The 19652-nt window shown below is 42.3% G+C and overlaps 1 protein-coding gene across 2 annotated transcripts in view; it reads right to left on the reverse strand.

Annotated features, from left to right (window-relative positions):
* niban1a (niban apoptosis regulator 1a) overlaps positions 1–19652 on the reverse strand; it is a 69643-nt gene that overhangs the window by 23578 nt on the left and 26413 nt on the right. The window contains exons 5-7 of one of the 2 annotated variants that reach the window (XM_035945028.2): positions 14271–14435; positions 11799–11914; positions 2385–2444 (exon numbers count right to left, since the gene is read on the reverse strand). In XM_035945028.2, coding sequence (XP_035800921.2) covers positions 2385–2444; positions 11799–11914; positions 14271–14435 — 341 coding nt within the window. The remainder of the gene's footprint in view (positions 1–2384; positions 2445–11798; positions 11915–14270; positions 14436–19652) is intronic. The other variant, XM_023263421.3, reaches the window with a different exon arrangement.

A 19652-nucleotide genomic window follows, 5' to 3' on the forward strand; every position in this document is an offset into this window, starting at 1 on the left:
TGATGCGAGCAGCTATGGGTTAGGCGGTGTGCTACTGCAGCTACACGGTGAGCAATGGAAACCAGTGGCATATTGTTCCAGACGGCTCACAGAGGCAGAAACTCGCTATGCTCAAATTGAGAAAGAGCAGCTCGCTGGAGTGTGGGCATGTGAGAGATTCGACCGATACCTTGTTGGCCTGAAGCAGTTCAAACTAGTGACTGACCATAAACCGCTAGTTCCTCTCATCAACAGCCGCAGCCTGGACAATGTCCCCATCCGGTATCAGCGTCTTCTCATGAGGCTCATGAGATTCAATGCAGTGGCCGAGTACGCTCCAGGGAAGACCCTGCTGGTGGCAGATACGCTGTCCCGAAGCTCTCTGACCAGCTCTTGCAGTGTCAGTGAAACAGACAGCGAAGTCACCCATTACGTTGACAGTGTGGTAAGCGCAATTCCAGCGTCCACAAGCAAAATGGATGAAATCAGACAAGCAACAGCTCAAGACACAGAAATGCAGTCAGTGAAGCAGCTGATCAAGAATGGATGGCCAGATCATTCTCAGAGTGTGCCTGCTGACGCCAGGGCATATTTCCAGACCAGAGCAGAACTGTCTGAATACAGTGGACTTATCTTGAACGGAAGCAGAATTGTAGTTCCAAAGTCACTGAGAGCAGAAATTCTGCAGAGAATCCATGTGGGTCACCAGGGACTTGTAAAGTGTAGGGAGCGAGCACAGTCTTCGGTGTGGTGGCCTGGAATCACTGCAGAGATAAACAATCTGGTGATGTCCTGTGAGTCATGCCATGAAATGAGGAGAGCTCAGCAAAGAGAACCACTCATTCCTACACCGCTGCCTGAGCGTCCCTGGAAGAGAGTCGCCATGGACCTTTGTGAGCATAACCAACACACTTACCTGGTTCTTTCGGACTATTATTCCAGGTTCCTGGAAATCCTGGATCTTCCCTCCACGACCAGCAGTAAAGTCATCCAGAAGATCAAAGGGGTCTTTGCACGCTATGGCATCCCTGATGAGGTTGTTAGCGATAACGGGCCACAGTTCTCGAGTGCAGAGTTCAAGGAGTTCGCTAAACAGTTTGACTTCAAGCACTGCACATCCAGTCCCCATCACCCACAGGGAAATGGCCATGCGGAGCGAGCTGTGCAGACCGCCAAGAAAATTATGAAGCAAGATGATCCACTTATGGCTCTAATGTGCTATAGCTCCACACCTTGCTCCAGCACAGGCTACAGCCCCGCGGAACTCTTAATGGGAAGAAAGATTCGCACTACACTCCCTGTTTTGGAGAAAAGTCTTCTTCCAAAGTGGCCAAATAGGGCCATGGTCAGAAACAAGGACAGCTGTGAAAAGATTAAGCACGCCTACTACTTTAATCGTCGCCATGGAGCCAGGGCACTGCCTGTTTTGCAGCCAGGAGATGCTGTATTTTCCAAGCTGGATCACGAGAAGTCGTGGTCACTGCCAGCAACAGTTCAGCGTGAGAGTACGACGCCAAGATCCATCATCATCACAACATCGCAAGGAACGGAGCTGAGACGTAACCGCCGACATCTTCAGTCTGCGCCGATCCAACGCCCCACTTCATCAACACCTGAGGACATCGGAGCAGCACAGACACGTTCTTCTACATCTGTGGCTGATATTGTTCCTGTCAACCAGAGTGTGGCTGCACCTGCAACGCCTGCACCCAGTCAGACTGTGACCAGGTCTGGGCGTGTGTGCAAGCCGGTCCACAGGATGGACCTGTAGACAATCATGTCTACCTTATGGCCTTTGGGGGGGTGTCCAACACAAAAAAAAAAAAAAGGGGGGGGGGTAAGATGTGTGTATAAAAAAAAAAAAGAGAAATGTTATTTGCATGTTCACTCAAGTTTTGTAAAGTGATTTAATTCAGGACAATTTACCAGCTAAAATAAGCTAAAGGTGCGTTAGTGCATGTTTTAAGTTATTCTTTATTTTTAAATAATACATTGCATAGACTGTGTCCCAGAAGTGTACATTCTTAAATTAGTGGTTATTTACAAAGTATAAATAACACTTCAAAAGGAGGGAGATGTCACATATGCAGATATATGTTTGGTTTTGCATTCATTAATGTTCATACTTGGCACAGTTAAATAAAGTGTATGCGCATCTCCTATATCTATTACGGTAGCACGAGTAAGCCCAGAGCTACGGGAGCCGCAAGGTTAATGTTATTGACTGTCAATGCTAATGCACGTACCTGATGCCTGCTCGTGAGAATAAACATCCTCACGCCACCAAACGCCTCTCAACTTCTTACAAAACGTATTACACTAACCATTCAGACACAGACCACTGTTCCATGAATGTTCCTCATAGCCTGATTCAGAGATACATTTGTGAACAAAACTTTACTTACATTTGGACACAGTGTACGTAGATCACATATATCATGGCAGTCTTGACTTTCCAATGGCTCCTATAACTCAGAATTTTATATGACGGAATCACTGAAACATACGTCTTTGTTAAAAAAAATCCAAACACAAACAGAATTTTCCCATTCAAACACTGGCCAAGTTTTAAACCTTAAGTGATATATGATTTTGCAGGTATGGTTGTAAACCCAAGTCAAATCAAGTAACCATTGTAGTGTTTCAACAGTCAAGATTTCAGTCATTCCATTCATTTCTCAGCTTTGACATTTAAGCACGAGTGCATGCATGTGTGCATGCATGTGTGCATGCATGCGTGCGTTCGTGCATGTGTGTCTCTCAGTGTGTGTATTAAAGCTATGTGTAATTTTACTGCACATGTACAAGCAGCAGGCTGGGAGCAGAAACAACAGGAGATATCTAACTTATTGTTAAAACAAAGTGACTTTAAATAACGTATGCACATGTGTGGAAGTGCATTAATAAGGTGTGACCTCAGCAAAAGTTTCCACAGCAGATCAAACTTCCTTTCACCTCCAGCTGAGAACAAACACAATGTGAGAGAACAACAACACAATGGAGCATTTAAACGCTCATTAGGTGGGTGGATTCCTGCTCTGCTTAAGAGGAAAACGGAGCAGGAAGCAAACAAAGGCTCATTTTCTCCAATGTTTTCTTAGTCATCATGGATAGTCTTTCTGAGACTAACAGCAAGCAGTGAGAAGACACAAATCAGCTGTGACTCTGATTTGTATACACCATTTCTAGTACTGTCATGTAAATACACCTCAGTCTGGACAAAGGATAGTGAAAGCTTTTGTTTCAGAGCTACAGCATTTGATTGAAACAGTAGAGATACGCAGGGAATAAAGGGAAAAAGAACAGAGGAATGACATGCCATAAAGGTAAAGCCAGACTGAAATGAAACTTGCAAGACACTGCCCACTTGATATATGCCCTAACCACTCGATTATTAAGTTGCCTGAACACTGAATATTTTATTAATCTTGTACATTTAGTTAGCTCACACAACAAAGTTTAGTAATACTGTCTGCAGAATTACTTCTATTTATTTTAAAACACAGTATCATAAAAGACTGCAGCTTTAACAGGAATGTTAAAGTACCCATCTAATAAAACTACTATTCCAAAAATATTAAAAACAAACTCACTACAGTTTATAATGTATACGTTGAAAGGCAGCCTCTAGGGAAAGTGTCCCGACAGATATACAAGGTTTATAAACAGCTAGAAATTCATACATTTGTCAAAATCCCCTTCAAACCAGATGCTATTCAACAACTGATCTATATTATTAGCCTGATTCTAAAGTTCAAATCAGTCTTAACTGATACAGTGTCTACCAAATAAAACACAATTCATAGATTTTTTTTAGAGGAGTTATTGAGAAGTTGTCGAATATATCAAATTTAGTTAATTTAGTTTAAGTATTTAGGTATGTATCAAAATTCAGATGCACTTGCAGATCTTGTTGAAAGCACTCGTGGGCTAGAGCCAACACTGCTGAGCCTTGTTGGTTTTGCTTCATATATGTACTTTCAGCCAGGAATCCATCATTTTCATGTGAAATCTTATGGAGTTCATAGGATATGAACAACAATAGCAAGGGAGGAAAATGACTTTTGTTTCCAGAATTTATCTTTGAGGCAGCACTGTATGTAGGATAAAAAATGACTTTAGTATAAGTAAACACAGCAGTAAATAAATATATAGATAAATGAGGCATACACATTACTTGAAATTATACATTTCTACACCTAAACTTTTAATTTGGCTGTATCTGAATTTATGTATTAATTATTCATGTATACATTTATTTATTTGTATGTGTAACCAACATTAAAATTAGACTTCATGAACATTGAACATATTAATCCATTAAGGAGGGTTCATTGATATGCATGAGTAAAATATGTACATCTAATTAATTAAAACTCTGCTAAAAACATTGTTTGACAGTAATTTAATAGGAACTATTAAATGCATGCAGTCAATAAATTATATTGACATTCCGTCCTTAATGGCTCCTTCCTCTTAAATTTTTCAGAGGTAGCGCAAACTTGGCGCACACACAGAGCAGAGGAGGAAGGTGAAACAGAAAGAGAGGTGAGGAAACTACAAGCCAAATACATTAATAAACAGTTGACTTAGATCCAGGGGAATAATACCCACTTGACTAGTGATTCATGAAGATAATGCCTAAACGGACCATGATGGTTGTGGTGAGTTTTGAGTTGTGCATGTGGTGTTACATTTGCAGCTGTTGGTTCCTGGCGGCCTGGTGATGTGATTGTGTAGAGAAAACGAGTAATACAGACTGTTTAATGGATGATAATGTTCTGTTATTAAGGAAATCAAGATGTGAATGTACACTGTGTTAGTGGGGAAAGTTGAGTTTCATTTTATTTAATGTATATATATATATATATATATATATATATATATATATATATATATATATATATATATATATATATATATATAAAAAAAACACTATATTGCCAAAAGTATTCGCTCACCTATCCAAATAATCAGAATCAAGTGTTCCAATCACTTCCATGGCCACAGGTGTATAAAATCAAGCACCTAGGCATGCAGACTGCTTTTACAAACATTTGTGAATGAATGGGTCACTCTCAGGAGCTCAGTGAATTCCAGCGTGGAACTGTGATAGGACAAATCCAGTCGTGACAGTTCCTCGCTCCTAAATATTCCACAGTCAACTGTCACCTGTATTATAAGAAAGTGGAAGTGTGTGGGAACGACAGCAACTCAGCCACCAAGTGGTAGGCCACGTAAACTGACGGAGTGGGGTCAGCGGATGCTGAGGCGTATAGTGTGAAGAGGTTGCCAACTTTCTGCAGTCAATCGCTACAGACCTTCAAACTTCATGTGGCCTTCAGATTAGCTCAAGAACAGTGCACAGAGAGCTTGATGGAATGGGTTTCCATGGCCGAGCAGCTGCATCCAAGCCATACATCACCAAGTGCAATGCAAAGCGTCAGATGCAGTGGTGTAAAGCACGCTGCCACTGGACTCTAGAGCAGTGGAGACGCGTTCTCTGGAGTGACGAATCGCGCTTCTCTATCTGACAATCTGATGGACGAGTCTGGGGTTGGCGGTTGCCAGGAGAACCATACTTGTGGGACTACATTGTGCCAAGTGTAAAGTTTGGTGGAGGGGGGATTATGGTGTGGGGTTGTTTTTCAGGAGCTAGGCTTGGCCCCTTAGTTCCAGTGAAAGGAACTCTGAATGCTTCAGCATACCAAGACATTTTGGACAATTCTATGCTCCAAACTTTGTAGGAACAGTTTGGAGCTGGCCCCTTCCTCTTCCAACATGACTGTGCACCAGTGCACAAAGCAAGGTCCATAAAGACATGGATGACAGAGTCTGGTGTGGATGAACTTGACTGGCCTGCACAGAGTCCTGACCTCAACCCGACAGAACACCTTTGGGATGAATTAGAGTGGAGACTGAGAGCCAGGCCTTCTCGTCCAACATCAGTGTGTGACCTCACAAATGTGCTTCTGGAAGAATGGTCAAAAATTCCCATAAACACACTCCTAAACCTTGTGGACAGCCTTCCCAGAAGAGTTGAAGCTGTTATAGCTGCAAAGGCTGGACCGACGTCATATTGAACCCTATGGATTAGGAATGGAATGTCACCTACGTTCATATGCGAGTCAAGGCAGGTGAGCGAATACTTTTGGCAATATTGTGTTCATTCATATATATATATATATATATATATATATTAGTGGTGGGACGCCATTAAAAAATTTAATCAAATTAATTACAGGCTTTGTAATTAATTAATTGCAATTTATTGCAGTTCTGTCAAATAGCAATATTTGACACAATAAGTGAAGTTTTTCAATTCAAATAAAATTGTGGTTGACAGTTGAATCAATGAATAGACATATACGTGTTTATAATTTAAAATTTATTTTAAAAAAGGAAAATGGGACATATAGAAAAAGTGATTTTGATGACTTAAAGCCTGAATTCAGTTGTTTTTTCCACTGTATGGCACATAAAATCAGCATAAGTAGTTCAAGGAGCTTCAAAAAGTTGAAAATCCAGAGATTCGTTCTGTTTTCATCTTTTCTGGGTCTGATAAATGGTATAATTTTTATGGTTCTTTTTTATAGGAATATTAATTTTTAGTCATGAAATTTTTTATAAACAAAAATTTTATAATGAAGTTATTAAAAGAGATACTTTTGTTGTTTAGGTTATTCCTCCTCCAAGGAGGCAGAGCCTCAACGGAGTAAAAACTTAAACCACAAAAATGTTTCATTTCTATTTATCTGCATTTTTCATCTGTCTGCTACATTCACAGATCTAAGTGCAATGATAGCGATTTTATTCAACATTTTAAGACTTTCTGTAAACTCAAGCACTGTCTAGAAAAGTGGTCTATCATGGGATGGCTACACCGTTAGCCGTTAGCATGACTCGTAGCTAACGTTAGCTCTGGTGCTAACAGCAAAATGTTTTACATTGAGGTGATACCATCGGCTTGAAGTGACGCAGTGATCAGAAAACTCTTTGTTGTACAATTTGCACTCAACCAGGATTTATCCAAGCTGCCATCAGGAAGATTTTTAAAAGAAAACCTTCTGTCCAACAAGCTCAATCTCATCTTCCTTCACTGTTCACCAGTGTCTGACTTCACTTAGTACTTCCTGTGCTCCTTCTTCATGGCTACAGACTTTAGGTTCATTACCGCCACCTACTGGGCTGGAGTGTTCATCAGAGTTACCGGTGTGCCAGAAATGAGGGAACTGAGGAGGGTGCAATTAATTGCATTATTACATTTAACACGTTATTTTCCGCTGTAATTAATTAATCGAAATTAACGCGTTAAAGTCCCAGCCCTAATATATATATATATACATACATATATATGCATGAAGCTGAAGCTGAGTGGGCGGAGGTGGCACTCTCCACCAACCGACCTGTACAACAGAGGGACCCTACTCCACGACCACTCATCAGGATGGCTCACTACGAGGAGGGTGAGGAGGCTGAAGAGGTTCGCCAAGCCATGCCACCACAACCACAGTTTCGGGGAAGGCCTCCACGCTCCAAGAGGGTGCCCCGCTCGACTGACTCCTGCAACCGGTGTGACGAGCCTGGTCACATTGCACGGGATTGCCCAGCTCCTGCCCCAAAATCTAAAGTGGCGGGAAATGACTACGGAGTGGCCCAGTGAGGGGACTGCCACTCCAGCCTCCACTCCCCCTCCAAGGTAGATGTACACTATTGGGCCATTGCGGCCACACAAAAGGACTGTATCTGAACTGCCAACTTGATGGCCAACCCTGCCAGGCCTTGACAGACACCACCACCACTACCTGATGCCACCAACCAACCTTCCACGGCCTGGACCCCAACCAACACTAAGCTGATGACGGTGACTGGAGAGAGGGTTCGCATGGAGGGTAAGAGGTTGCTGACAGTCCGAGCTGGAGACCAGGAGATTGTGCATGAGTTCTGGCTTGCCAACATCCAGGACCCGTGCATCATCGGCCTGGACCTACTGAGCCACTGGGGAGCCCAGGTTGATGTGGTGGGGAAAGTGGTCACCCTTGGCAAAGAGACTGTGGAGCTCCAATCTGGTCGGGGGGAGAAGAGCCAGCCAAGGGGGTGGTGTAAATCAGCTGCAGGTGTCAAGACCACATGCCCCAACACTTTACACCAACAGCGCAGCACAGCCACAACCTGGCTGGGTTGCGGCTGAACCCTGCAAAGTGTCATCTGCTGTCCAGGGAGACAGAGTTCCTGGTCCATGTTGTCAGTGCTCATGGTGTCCCTACCAACCCAGCAAAGGTGGCTGCAGTTCGAGATTGGCCAACCCCTGCAAATGTCAGCGATCTGCAGAGCTTCCTGGGCCTGGCTTCGTACTACCGGCGGTTCGTCCGGGGCTTTGCCACCATCGCCAGCCCACTGCACTGCCTCACTGACAAAAGCTAGGCATTCACCTGGGATGACAACTGTGCAGCAGCCTACACCCAACTCAAGATGGCTCTCACCGAGGCTCCAGTATTGGTATACCCCGATGCTCAACAGCCCTTCATCGTGGACACGGACGCCAGCAATGTTGGTGCTGGGGCTGTCCTCTCCCAACAAGCGGAAGGTGGAGAGCGCATGGTGGCCTACTTCAGTCGGGTGCTGAGCAGGGCAGAGAAGAACTACTGCATCACCCGCCGTGAGCTACTGGCGGTTGTCCTGGCCCTGCGGCAGTTCCGGCCGTATCTGCATGGGAGCCACCTCCTCCTCCGCACCGACAATGCCTCGCTCACCTGGCTCCTGAACTTTAAGAACCCCAAAAGTCAGGTGGCCCGCTGGTTGGAGGCTCTCCAGGGGTACAACTTCGAGATCCAGCATTGGGCAGGGCAGCTTCATGGCGATGCTGATGCCCTCTCACGCCGTCCATGTCTGGCAGTGGAATGTTGCTGTAGCTGGCGGCAGGAAGAATGGAGCCAGGTGGTTCAGAGGGTGACAACCGCCCACCCCATTGATGATGGGGCCGGATGGCTCGCGCTGACTACTGAGCAGCTGAAGCAACAGGAGGAGGCTGATGTAACTCTAGCATTGGTAGGAGGCTGGCTGAAGGCAGGGCAGCAACCCAAGTGGGCAGAAGTGTCGGCCCTGGGACCTGAGATAAAGGCTTATCACTCCCAGTGGGGACACTTTGAGGCCCATGATGGAGTGACGTACTGGAGGTGGCAGGCACCTGGACAAGGGAACGACCTCCTGCAGCTGCTGGTGCCCCAGGCCCTGCGCCCCCAAGTTCTTCAGGTTGTCCATGGCTCGGTGGGGGCAGGGCACTACAGTAATGCCAAGACTCTCCACCATCTCCGGGGGTGGTTCTATTGGCTGGGCTGTCGACGAGATGTGCAGCTGCATGTGCACTGCTGTGATGCCTGCACTGCCCAGAAAGGACCGACCCAGCGCTCCCACACACCACTGCAGTAGTACTTGGTGGGGGCCCCCAATGGAGAGGATAGGAGTGGACATCCTGGGGCCCTTCCCAGTTACCGACTCTCGCAACCGCTATGTTCTGGTCAACATGGACTATTTTACAAAGTGGCTGGAGGCGTATGCGATTCCAGATCAGAGTGCCACTACCACAACAGAGAGGCTGGTGGAGGAGATGTTCACCCGCTTCGGGGTTCCTGACGAGCTCCACAGCGACCAGGGGCAGAATTTCCAGTCTCAGGTCTTCGGTGAGGTCTGCCGACGGCTGGGAGTGAGTAAAACGAGAACAATTCCGCTCCACCCGCAGAGTGATGGGCTGGTGGAGCAGTTTAACCGCACCCTGGCCACCCAGCTTGCCATTCTCACCAGTCAACATCAAAGAGACTGGGATCGCCACCTGCCCCTGGTCCTGTGGTCCTACCTGTCTGCTATTCTGGAGTCCAGCCAGTGCACGCCTGCAGCTCTCATGTTTGGGAAAGAGCTCCGGACATCAGTGGATTTGGTGTTTGGTGCACCGCCGGAACCTGAGATTGCTGGAGGAAAAAAAATGGACTATTTCCGCAGACTGAAGGAGCGCCTGCATGTGGTGCATGACTACACCTGCCAGGTTCAAGCTAACTCGGGCGTCTGGCAGAAGATGGCCTATTACACCCGTTGCAGAGGGTGAGCCTTCTGTGTACTGCCCTGTCTGGAAAAAGGGGATTTGCCCCAAGCTTCGCAGCCACTGTGAAGGACCTGGTGAAGTGGTGTGCCGCTTGTCTGAGGTGGTGTACCGGGTACGGATGGCCGGCACGGGTCGCATGGTGGTGCTGCACCAGGACAGACTCTCACCGTAACGCCCTCTTGCCCCAATTGCCACTGAGGAGGGGGGTGATGGCAACACTCCATGTCCCGACCGAACTGACTCCCCAGCTGGCGTGGCTCCTGACAGCCCTGAACAGCCGGCTTGCCAACGGCCACCTCGCCAACGGTCACCTCGCCAACGGCAACAGCCTGGACACTTGGAGGACTTTGTGTTGGGTGATGGGGTCGCCGAGGACGACTGACCCCTCAGGTGGGGGCTATGTAGCAATCGCACAGCCGGTCGCTGTGACTGAGTTATTGTGATGCAATGCATTATGGGAGTTTGGAGTGTTGGAGATTTAAATGTTGTCATTGTGGTTTGTGTTAGTGTTGGGGTGTTACAAGTGTTTGTGTTTTATTGTGTTTTTGTTACTTAGTCAGTCTAGTTGGTTTAGCAGTGTGTTATGTTGAAAAGACCGTGAGTGTGAAGTGTAGTGTGTTTAATGTCTTCTGGCTACATTTCCTGTATTGGTGGTTCTCTGCATGTCAGAATAAAAGCATCTGCCAGTTGCAGATTGCAGAAAAGACAAATATCCTTTCTCCAGGATCGTTCTTCTACGCAGCTCGCCACAATATGTAGTATATTTAGTGCCAGAGCCTTACACCACAACAGTAAACTTATGAATCAGTTTTATTGTTGGCTTGTACTTTGTATGTATCATCTATGTTACTCTTATCATGCATGTATCCAATTGTGTGTTATATGTTCCTTGTTTCCCACCCCCCTCTTCTCCTGTCCCTCTCCCTTCCCTTCCCCCACCCCCTCTACCTCTTCTGTTCCTCTCAACCCGCCAGCCAGTGGCAGATGGGTCGCCCCATATGAGCCAGGTTCTGCTCAAGGTTTCTTCATATTAAAAAGTAAAGAAGTGTAAAGAAAGTGGTTTAACTGAAGTGGACAATCTCCTGACTTGTATAAAACCTGTATGGTCATCTGACTGCTCATGTTTTTTCACCAGGAGTTTTGTTTGTTTTCAGAACCCAACATTTATTCTACTATATTACTGGGATTTGACCTGTTTCAATCTTTTCTGTGCCCTATCTGCTCTCACAACGAGATGCGTTGTAGCCATTTTGAGAAGACAGATATTTACAGAGGATACAATTGTTTTTTCTTGAAAATGTCAACTAATTTTAAATACAATAAGGGGTTTTTGCTTGTTAGCTATCTATTTTAATTGTTTGTAAATTACTTTAATCTTGCTATTTATTAGTTTTAGATACCTATTTAGGCAGCTAGAATGTCTTGCGTTGGAATCTTGGGGGCTGTGTGGAGTGCCTGAACTCTACAGTGGGAAAGTCTGAGGAGCTCAGCACAGATATGCAAAAGTAAATCATTGCCATGAACAAGTCAGGAAAATCACAGCTACAGGTCACAAAATATGACAAAAGCAAACAATTGTTTGTAAGTATGAAGTGCGTGGCACGCGCAGGAGACTGCTGCCGCTGCAGGACAAAATCCTAGAGGAAACACTGGATTACATTTAGGAAATGCAGCTGTTGCTAATGAAAAATCATGAAAGAGCTTTAAGATGGATGGGACATACCCTGACATCGCTTCCTATTAACATGTCCCAGGCTTCATATTTTCCTTTGTCCTGTCTGTAGAGCTGAATGGCTTTGAGGAAGGCCTGAACTTCACATGTCTTTTTCTTCAGGAAGTCTGACACAGAAGAAAGAGAAAAACAAATCTGACATACAGGCACATGAGAACATCTAGTCTAGTATGAATTAACTGTCTGCACAATGTGCCATCAGCCTCTCCTCTGTTCTTATTGATTCATGACTGCAAAATGACCCCAACACTCTGTATCGGCATGATTAAGGTTTTTCTTCTGCTCTTCTAAGCTTGTGTGGTCTGTTGCCAAGGCAACTTTTGAAGGGGTTGAACCAATGCTGTACAAGCAAGGTCTTGTGAATATTCAACAACAGTGCTGCAAGTACATTTACTCAAGGACTACATAAATCTGAGGTACTATTTTCTTTAATGGTAGCTAATACTTACAAATACTGTATTTCTTACTGCTCCTCATTCATCTTAAAGCTTGAGTTCCAATACATATAAAGATTTTTACAAAAAAAACATAGGCTTTATGACATTTTACTATTTTTGCTAATATTTTTTTGTTTTAAATATAAAATATTTCATGTTTCCAGCTTTTCAACAGTGAGGATCTGTTACTTTTCCTAATTTAAATTATTTTAATTTACCTTTAACTTGGACAAATCAAGCATTATAAAGGGTTCATGCTGTGCTCACTATTGTATGATTTTTATGTATTTATTCTTTAATTAAACAAACAAATGATTATTCAAGAAATGAAGTCAATATCACTACAATATTTACTACCTACACTGCCTATAAAAGCATTCACCCCGCTTGGATGTTTCACCCTTTTGTTGCTTTTATTTTACAATTGAACAGTCAGTGTTTCGGCTGGTTGGGTAAAGTTTGCATTTGTAGCCTCATTTGGAGGTGAAACCTCGAGGTTTCAGACCTGTAGCCATTACCTACAGATTTTTTTTTTTTAAATGCATGCATCAGTTGAACCAGTTACTTCATTGAGTTTTTAAACCATCGTTGTTTTATGGGTATTTCTACTTTTTCTTTTTTGAAGTGAAGAATGTGAGTGCTTCTTGACCACTCTTAAAGACCCTGTAGGAATGAAGGTTAACAGGTTGCAGTTTTGTCACTATTGGAAAAGAAGCTTTCGTCACATACCATAGTTCCTACAGTCTATTACTTCTCAATTTACATTTTTCACTTCTGCCCTGTGTGATACACTGTAGGTAGGACCATATCATTTTATATTATGACAGCAGAAACTAATCAGATCATTAAGTTGGTTACCAGAAAATTGATTAGGAAAGTATCACCTAAGTTAGTTAAAGTAGAGGGAAAAGAGGCATGGCAAACATTTACTTGTTCAAGCTTGTTCTGAATATTTACTGCATTTAATAGTTTCAACAATGCAGAAAATTGAACTTCTTTAGGTTTTGGACATTTGATTACACATTTAACATCATCAGCATTGATTGTAGGATTTAGACAGTTTTTCTGATTATTTAGGGACAGAGTAAAGAAGCAAATCCTCTGTTCATTAATCAGTAATACAGATTTTTTTTCAATGTAATGTCTTTAAATGTCTTAATGGATACTCAGTTAAAAACCCCAAAATGCTCTGTTTATTTTAATGTAAGTTTTAAAAAATGAATAATTTGATTGACCATTGAATGACAAATCAGTTGTCTTTTCTGTATTAAATATTAATCAGAAATAAATTGTTAGAGTAATATATTGTTGACTATTTCATGTAGACAAAGTTCTTTTTCAGCTGTTTGTGACAACATTCAATATTTGAGAACTTTTGCTTGTTTTCAATATATACATATTAACATTTCTCAAAGTAAGGTATTGAAACAGGTGAAGTAACCAAACTCAGATTTACGATTGGAACAAACAGTAGTCGTATGAATAATAAATGATAAATATCCATCCACCTAAATAGATTAAACACATTTTTCTCTGAAATAAGTTAAAACTTATAAGAATTGCATTGTTTCCAGGGGATTGGCTGCAGTCCCATGAACCAAGAAATTCAAAAAATATCAGTAGCTGTGGTCACAGGAAGATAAGGCTGCCAGGAGGTGCCCTTGTAGCCTTTTTCTTGTATGTGCTTGGCATCTATTTTCTTCCTCATCTCCTTTGACAACTCATTCTTTCTTTAAGCCATGTTCAGAGGTGTGCACGCAATAACACCAAACAGCTCAGGAGAGCAGCATTCTCTATTTACACACAGTGAATGACAGCAGACATGCGTGCTGCTAATTTGAACAGTAATCTGTTTCAGATACGTCTACTGTCCACTCACATATCACCAATTATCTTCTGTGGCCAAAGACATGCAGGTAAACGTCACAAAATTGATAATCATTTCAACAGTTTTCAGGCAGGATGGAAGTTGTTTTAGTGATGTGCGAGGGCGCCAGTACTATCGACCATGTCTGTAGTGTCCTACCTTGGTTCTGGTGTCTGATGCAGTCAGACAGGATTGAGAGGAAGGCCGCCTGTTTGGCCTGTTGTCTGAAACAGAAGTAGGAGTCTCTCCTGTAGGGCAGACGGAGGTAGACTGGAAACTGTCCAGGCATCCCTGACAGAGGAGGAGCAAATTCTTCCTTCATGCCTGAAACACAAAACATAGCATACTTGAACAGAGCAGGTACAAATCTACATGTACTGATAGCAAGCAGCTGACAAAATGGAAAGATGTACTAGAACGTGGAACCATTTAATTTCCAATTAATTATCAAACTTGTATAATTAACGCTTCATGAAGCTCAAAAGTAGGAAGTAAAAATGATTTTTAAGAGCAAGCATCAAGTGATCACATGCATGCTCAGAGATAGAGATTAACCCTACATTTGCCATATTGTACTTTCTTTAAAACAGTTTAATAATTAGTAATTATTCTGCAAAAAATCTAATTCTACATTAGTGATTTCTCATTTTATCTTTGCTGAAATCATACCTCAGCAACAACCCTGGGTGTTACGATCCAACCTCTAGTCACTGAGGAGTGACTACAGACATTTAGAGCTTCGGTTGGTGGCTGCTAATTCGGTGTGGAGCTCCCAGACTCAGTGGAGACAGTGGCTCCTGTTAGCAGCTCGCCAGCAAGAGGCTATATTTTGTAACTTGAGTCTTCGTGTTTTGTGTATTAAATGTTTGTGTTCTGAGGCACCACTTTGGTTTAGTTAGTTCTGTGCACTGTTTGTACTAGTTTCTGTTACTTGTGGTGGGTGTTTCTTTTGTGTTTAAGTTTGTCTAGGGAGTATAGTTGTTTTGTTTGTGTTGAGTAGGTTGGATACTCTGTTAGGCTTTTGTTTGGTTTTATTTGGTTCGTTGATTTGGCAACACCCACAAGTCTTGATTTGCTTTGTTTGATCACTTTTATGTTGAATTTGCTACTGAGCAATAAATGGTTTTACCTGAACCAGTAGCATCTGGTGATTTTTGTTACATCCAGCTGGCCCTAGAGGTTGGATCGTAACACTGGGTAACATCAACATTTGATCTTGTCAGTTATGTGACAACATCTGTTGTATTGCGATGTCCACTTAAATAATCCTTCTGCTCTCGGCCTTGGTGAATGGGACTATTCATCGGTCCATTATCTATACACCGCTTAATCCTCATTAGGGTCGTAGGGGCTGAAGTCTATTCCAGATGACTTAGGGTGAAGACAGGGGACACCTGGACAGGTCACCAGTTTATCACAGGGACACATAGTGACAAACCATCACATTCACCTTCACGCCTACGGACAGTTTAGAATCACCAATTAACCTCAGCATGTTTTTGGACTGTGGAAGGAAGCCAGAGAACCCAGAGAAAACCCACGCATGCACAGGGAGAACATGGAAACTCCACACAGATAGATCCCAGGCCAAGGCTGGGACATGAACCGGGGATCGTCTAGCTGTGAAGCGACAGTGCTAACCACGACTGTGCAGGAATGGGGCTATAAAATCTTTAAATTTCACATTGAACACTCATATACATTGTTAATGTTGTCATGTGTTATTTGCTTAGACAAGGGAAATTATGTGAGATTGACTGTCTGTTGTATGCAAGTGTGCTATGAGTCAAGTTTGTCTTCCTGCAGCCTAAGCAGGTAAAGTGCCAGTGATAGCACAATAGTCAGCACTTTGTGGAACAATTGCTTAAAGAGACTTTCCTGATATGTAATGTTAGCTAAACTGTCTAGCATTAGCTACTTTAATTGCAGTTGTAAAGTTACCAATTATGAAAAGTAGCTCATTGAAAGGGCTATAGTCACAGACTGTATAGAAAAGACAGGTGAAGTGAAGCTAGTCAGCATGGAGCAACTCCTTTGGTTCCAAAAAAAGTCAGATTGCATAAAATGAGAAAACTATTCTACTTTTCCCTTGATCTGTACCTCAACATTTTCCTAATGAATTTATGGTCTCAATCACTAGTTTCAAAACATCTTGAATACAGTATGGTGCCATTTCTGAAAATTTGGTCCAATTTAGAGTAAAATAGACAATAGAGCAGGGCATGTTTTGACGTGGGGCTACCTTGTGATTAACAGGTCACTACTGTATTCGGGTGCATAGTGTCCTCAAGTTCTCAGTCAGATCCATCCCTCATTCTGGCTATTTGAGTTTGGTTCAAAAGAGTCCAGGTTTCAAAACAGATGTCCACAAACCAATGGGGAACATCATGCTGGCTATGTCCATCTTCAATAAGCAGTCTATTGCTGATACTTGGACCCTTCTTCTTTGGGAGTGGGTGTGAAGATTCCTACTCTGTTCTTGTCAGTTGTTTAGCTGTGTTGCAGGTGACTAGTGGGTGGGACAGCAGTTGAATGTTTCCACTGACAACACCAGGGACCAGTGCTCTCAGCCTATAAAATGTTGGCTTCTGCTCACTTTGTCTCTCTCATTCATTCACCAGGCTGGCAGCCATGCATTCTACAGTCTTTTTTTTTTACAGCTTACACTACTCACACATTTTCTCCTCTATAATGCACACCTGCCACAACTGATCCTTACACTCCATGAATTTTGTATTTATATTCACTCAGTTTGTTTCATAAATTGTTTTGTGATTATGTGAAATGGCTATCTCCCAGTTTTGTCATGGCGCTAAGAGCCATGTTGTGACAATAACCTGACGCTTGAGTGTGAGCAGCTTGTTACTGTAGCTGTTGTAGGTGGAGCTAGCTTGAACTACTTTAAAGGCAATGCTACTTACTGGGACACCAGATAAACCTGAGGGGTTATGATGTGACTAATACGAGAGGAAAGAAGAAAAAAACAAGTTCTAACGCAAAGATTTGTTTTCAGTTTTTGGACTTTTTCTTAATCCTTTGATTTTTGGTGAGATATTGGATTTCTACTTTTATTACAATAAAGCCATGTGAATAGGAAAAAACGTTATTTGATGCAGCTATTAATAACTCCTATACATTCAATATTTGATATACACTGCTCTTTGTAAGACATCAGCCAAAAGTCCAAAAGACTGGAAACCAGGATTTTATTCATTAAACATGTGTTGTATTTTAAAAGCTTTGTTATCCATTTTGTAAAATCCTCATATTACCAGGAACTACTAAAAATCTATAAACAAGTAAATATTGTTGAGTAAAAAGTGCATGATTTACATCATATAGATAGTGGAAGTGTAAAATAGAAATAGTCAAGTAAAGTACAAGTATTGAAAAATTTTATTTAACTGCAGTACTTAGGAGCACATATACCTTCCACATTTAACAAATTTTGAAGCAGGCTTTAACTCCTTTTCTTTAAAAAGAGATGGCAAGAGAAAGCACTGCTCTCTATCTGCCTGAAATGCCTTGTTGGTAGTCCAGGTAGTTATTCTATTACTTATCTAGGTCATCATGTAGTAGATTTGCATAACGCATGCATAACAACAACAAGAATGATGCGCTGCCTTGCAGGCTGTTATTGTTATTGACATCCATCCATTATCTATACACAGCTTAATCCTCATTAAGGTCACGGGGGTGCTAGAGTCTATCCCAGCTGACTTAGGGCGAAGGCAGGGGACAGTCTGGACAGGTCACCAGTCTGTCGCAGGGCTACATATACAGACAAACAATCACACTTGCATTCACACCTACAGGCAATTTAGAATAATCAGTTAACCTCAGCGTATTTTTGGACTGTAGGAGGAAGCTGGAGAACTCGGAGAAAACCCATGCATGCACAGGGAGAACATGCAAACTCCATCCAGAAAGATCCCGAGAGAGCCGGGACACGAACTAGGGATCTTCTCGCTGCTAGGCGAAAGTGCTAACTACTACACCACTACAATAACTCTAATTTTAAAAGGTGTCCACCATGAGAGAAGCAAACCAAATGCTCTGTTGTTGGCTGTAGAAGCAAACCCAAGAGCCTTCATGCACCCTTTGCATTCTGTGGATTGCTTTTATTTTTCACAGATTTGTTCCCTACAACAACCACTACACAGGCCTGGCCAATGTCAACTGAGGGACAATGCAAAATTGAGGAAATGGTAATATCAGTTGGGACTCTCAGAGATTACCATCCACAGGCCTCTGCTGCTAATATGGCTTAAATATTTTTTTCTGCCTCGCAATACTTTTTTCCCCCTGTATTTCTCTTATCTTCACTTTTAAATCTTGAAACAGAGAATGGTTTAACCCTTCGTAGGGCTTTGTGCCAGCACCCAAAGAGCAGTACCTCCAAAGACTCAGAAGCAAAGAAAAAAAATGGGGTTGAGGGCTCCTATGCAAACTGTGTCATATATGTAAGATGTAAAACAGTGTTAGGTCTTTTGTGAAAATAATAATAATAATAATAATAATAGTGAAGGCTACCCTGCTAATCTACACATTAGCTTTCAGAAGAACTACATTTAATACTTTCCTTTCTACAGTACAGATACAGATTTCATTATATTTATGTGATATGATATATTAATTTCTAATTACAACAATTCTATTTCTTTGGGCAATTGCAGTGTTTTTCCCAAAAAAAAACACATTTCCATGGCCTAATATTTTTATGGCAAGGAGGACAACATCCTATTTAGACCTTAATTCTTAATTAATTTGACAAAATTTGTAGTTATCGTGTTCTCACTTTGTAGGGCAGCTTAAACTATGGAAGATGAACAACATGATAATTAAATATCCCTATTTAATTTGGGAAACTGGCTAAAGAAAATGTAAAATAACACCCATTTCCACTTTATGTAAATATTAGTTCATTGGTGGATTAGATAAACAGCAGGTGGGTCTAAGAGATGCACTTCTTGTCAGTAAAGAAGTACAGAGGAAAACAACACAAGATAACATCACGGAATGAGCTCCAGTTAAAACTAAACTGGTGAAAAGAATGTAGACATTTCCGGTTGTTTCATGTAGGATGTCATGTCTGTTTCCACTGCACTTTCTCACAGTTATTTGGATGTTTGTCAATACTTTTCGACTTCAACCACACATATAAACATCTGCAATATTTTGAGATGCTTTCATACTTTCCACTTTTTAATGCATTCACTGAAGGGTTTGGAAACAGAGTGGTCTGACCCACTTTCTGTAGTTTTTGAAAAAAATGGGTTCAAAGTTTTGTGTTCTCAAGAATGATCTAACATTCAATGCACCACTCTAATGCTATATATTGAACTGTGGCTTAGACCACTTTGCGGCTAAAATCTAGACCATAAAATACTACAGAAATTATACAAAACTCAGCTTGGATTTTTGGGGGGTTAGACCACTCTGCTACTACCCCCTGAATATAAAATTTTCTTTAAACACGTGGATAGAAACACGGTCATGGCTTTGGACTGACATGAGAAAGCATGTCCCTTATTACTTTTG

Source organism: Amphiprion ocellaris, chromosome 2, assembly GCF_022539595.1.
Source record: "Amphiprion ocellaris isolate individual 3 ecotype Okinawa chromosome 2, ASM2253959v1, whole genome shotgun sequence".
NCBI lineage: Eukaryota > Metazoa > Chordata > Actinopteri > Pomacentridae > Amphiprion > Amphiprion ocellaris.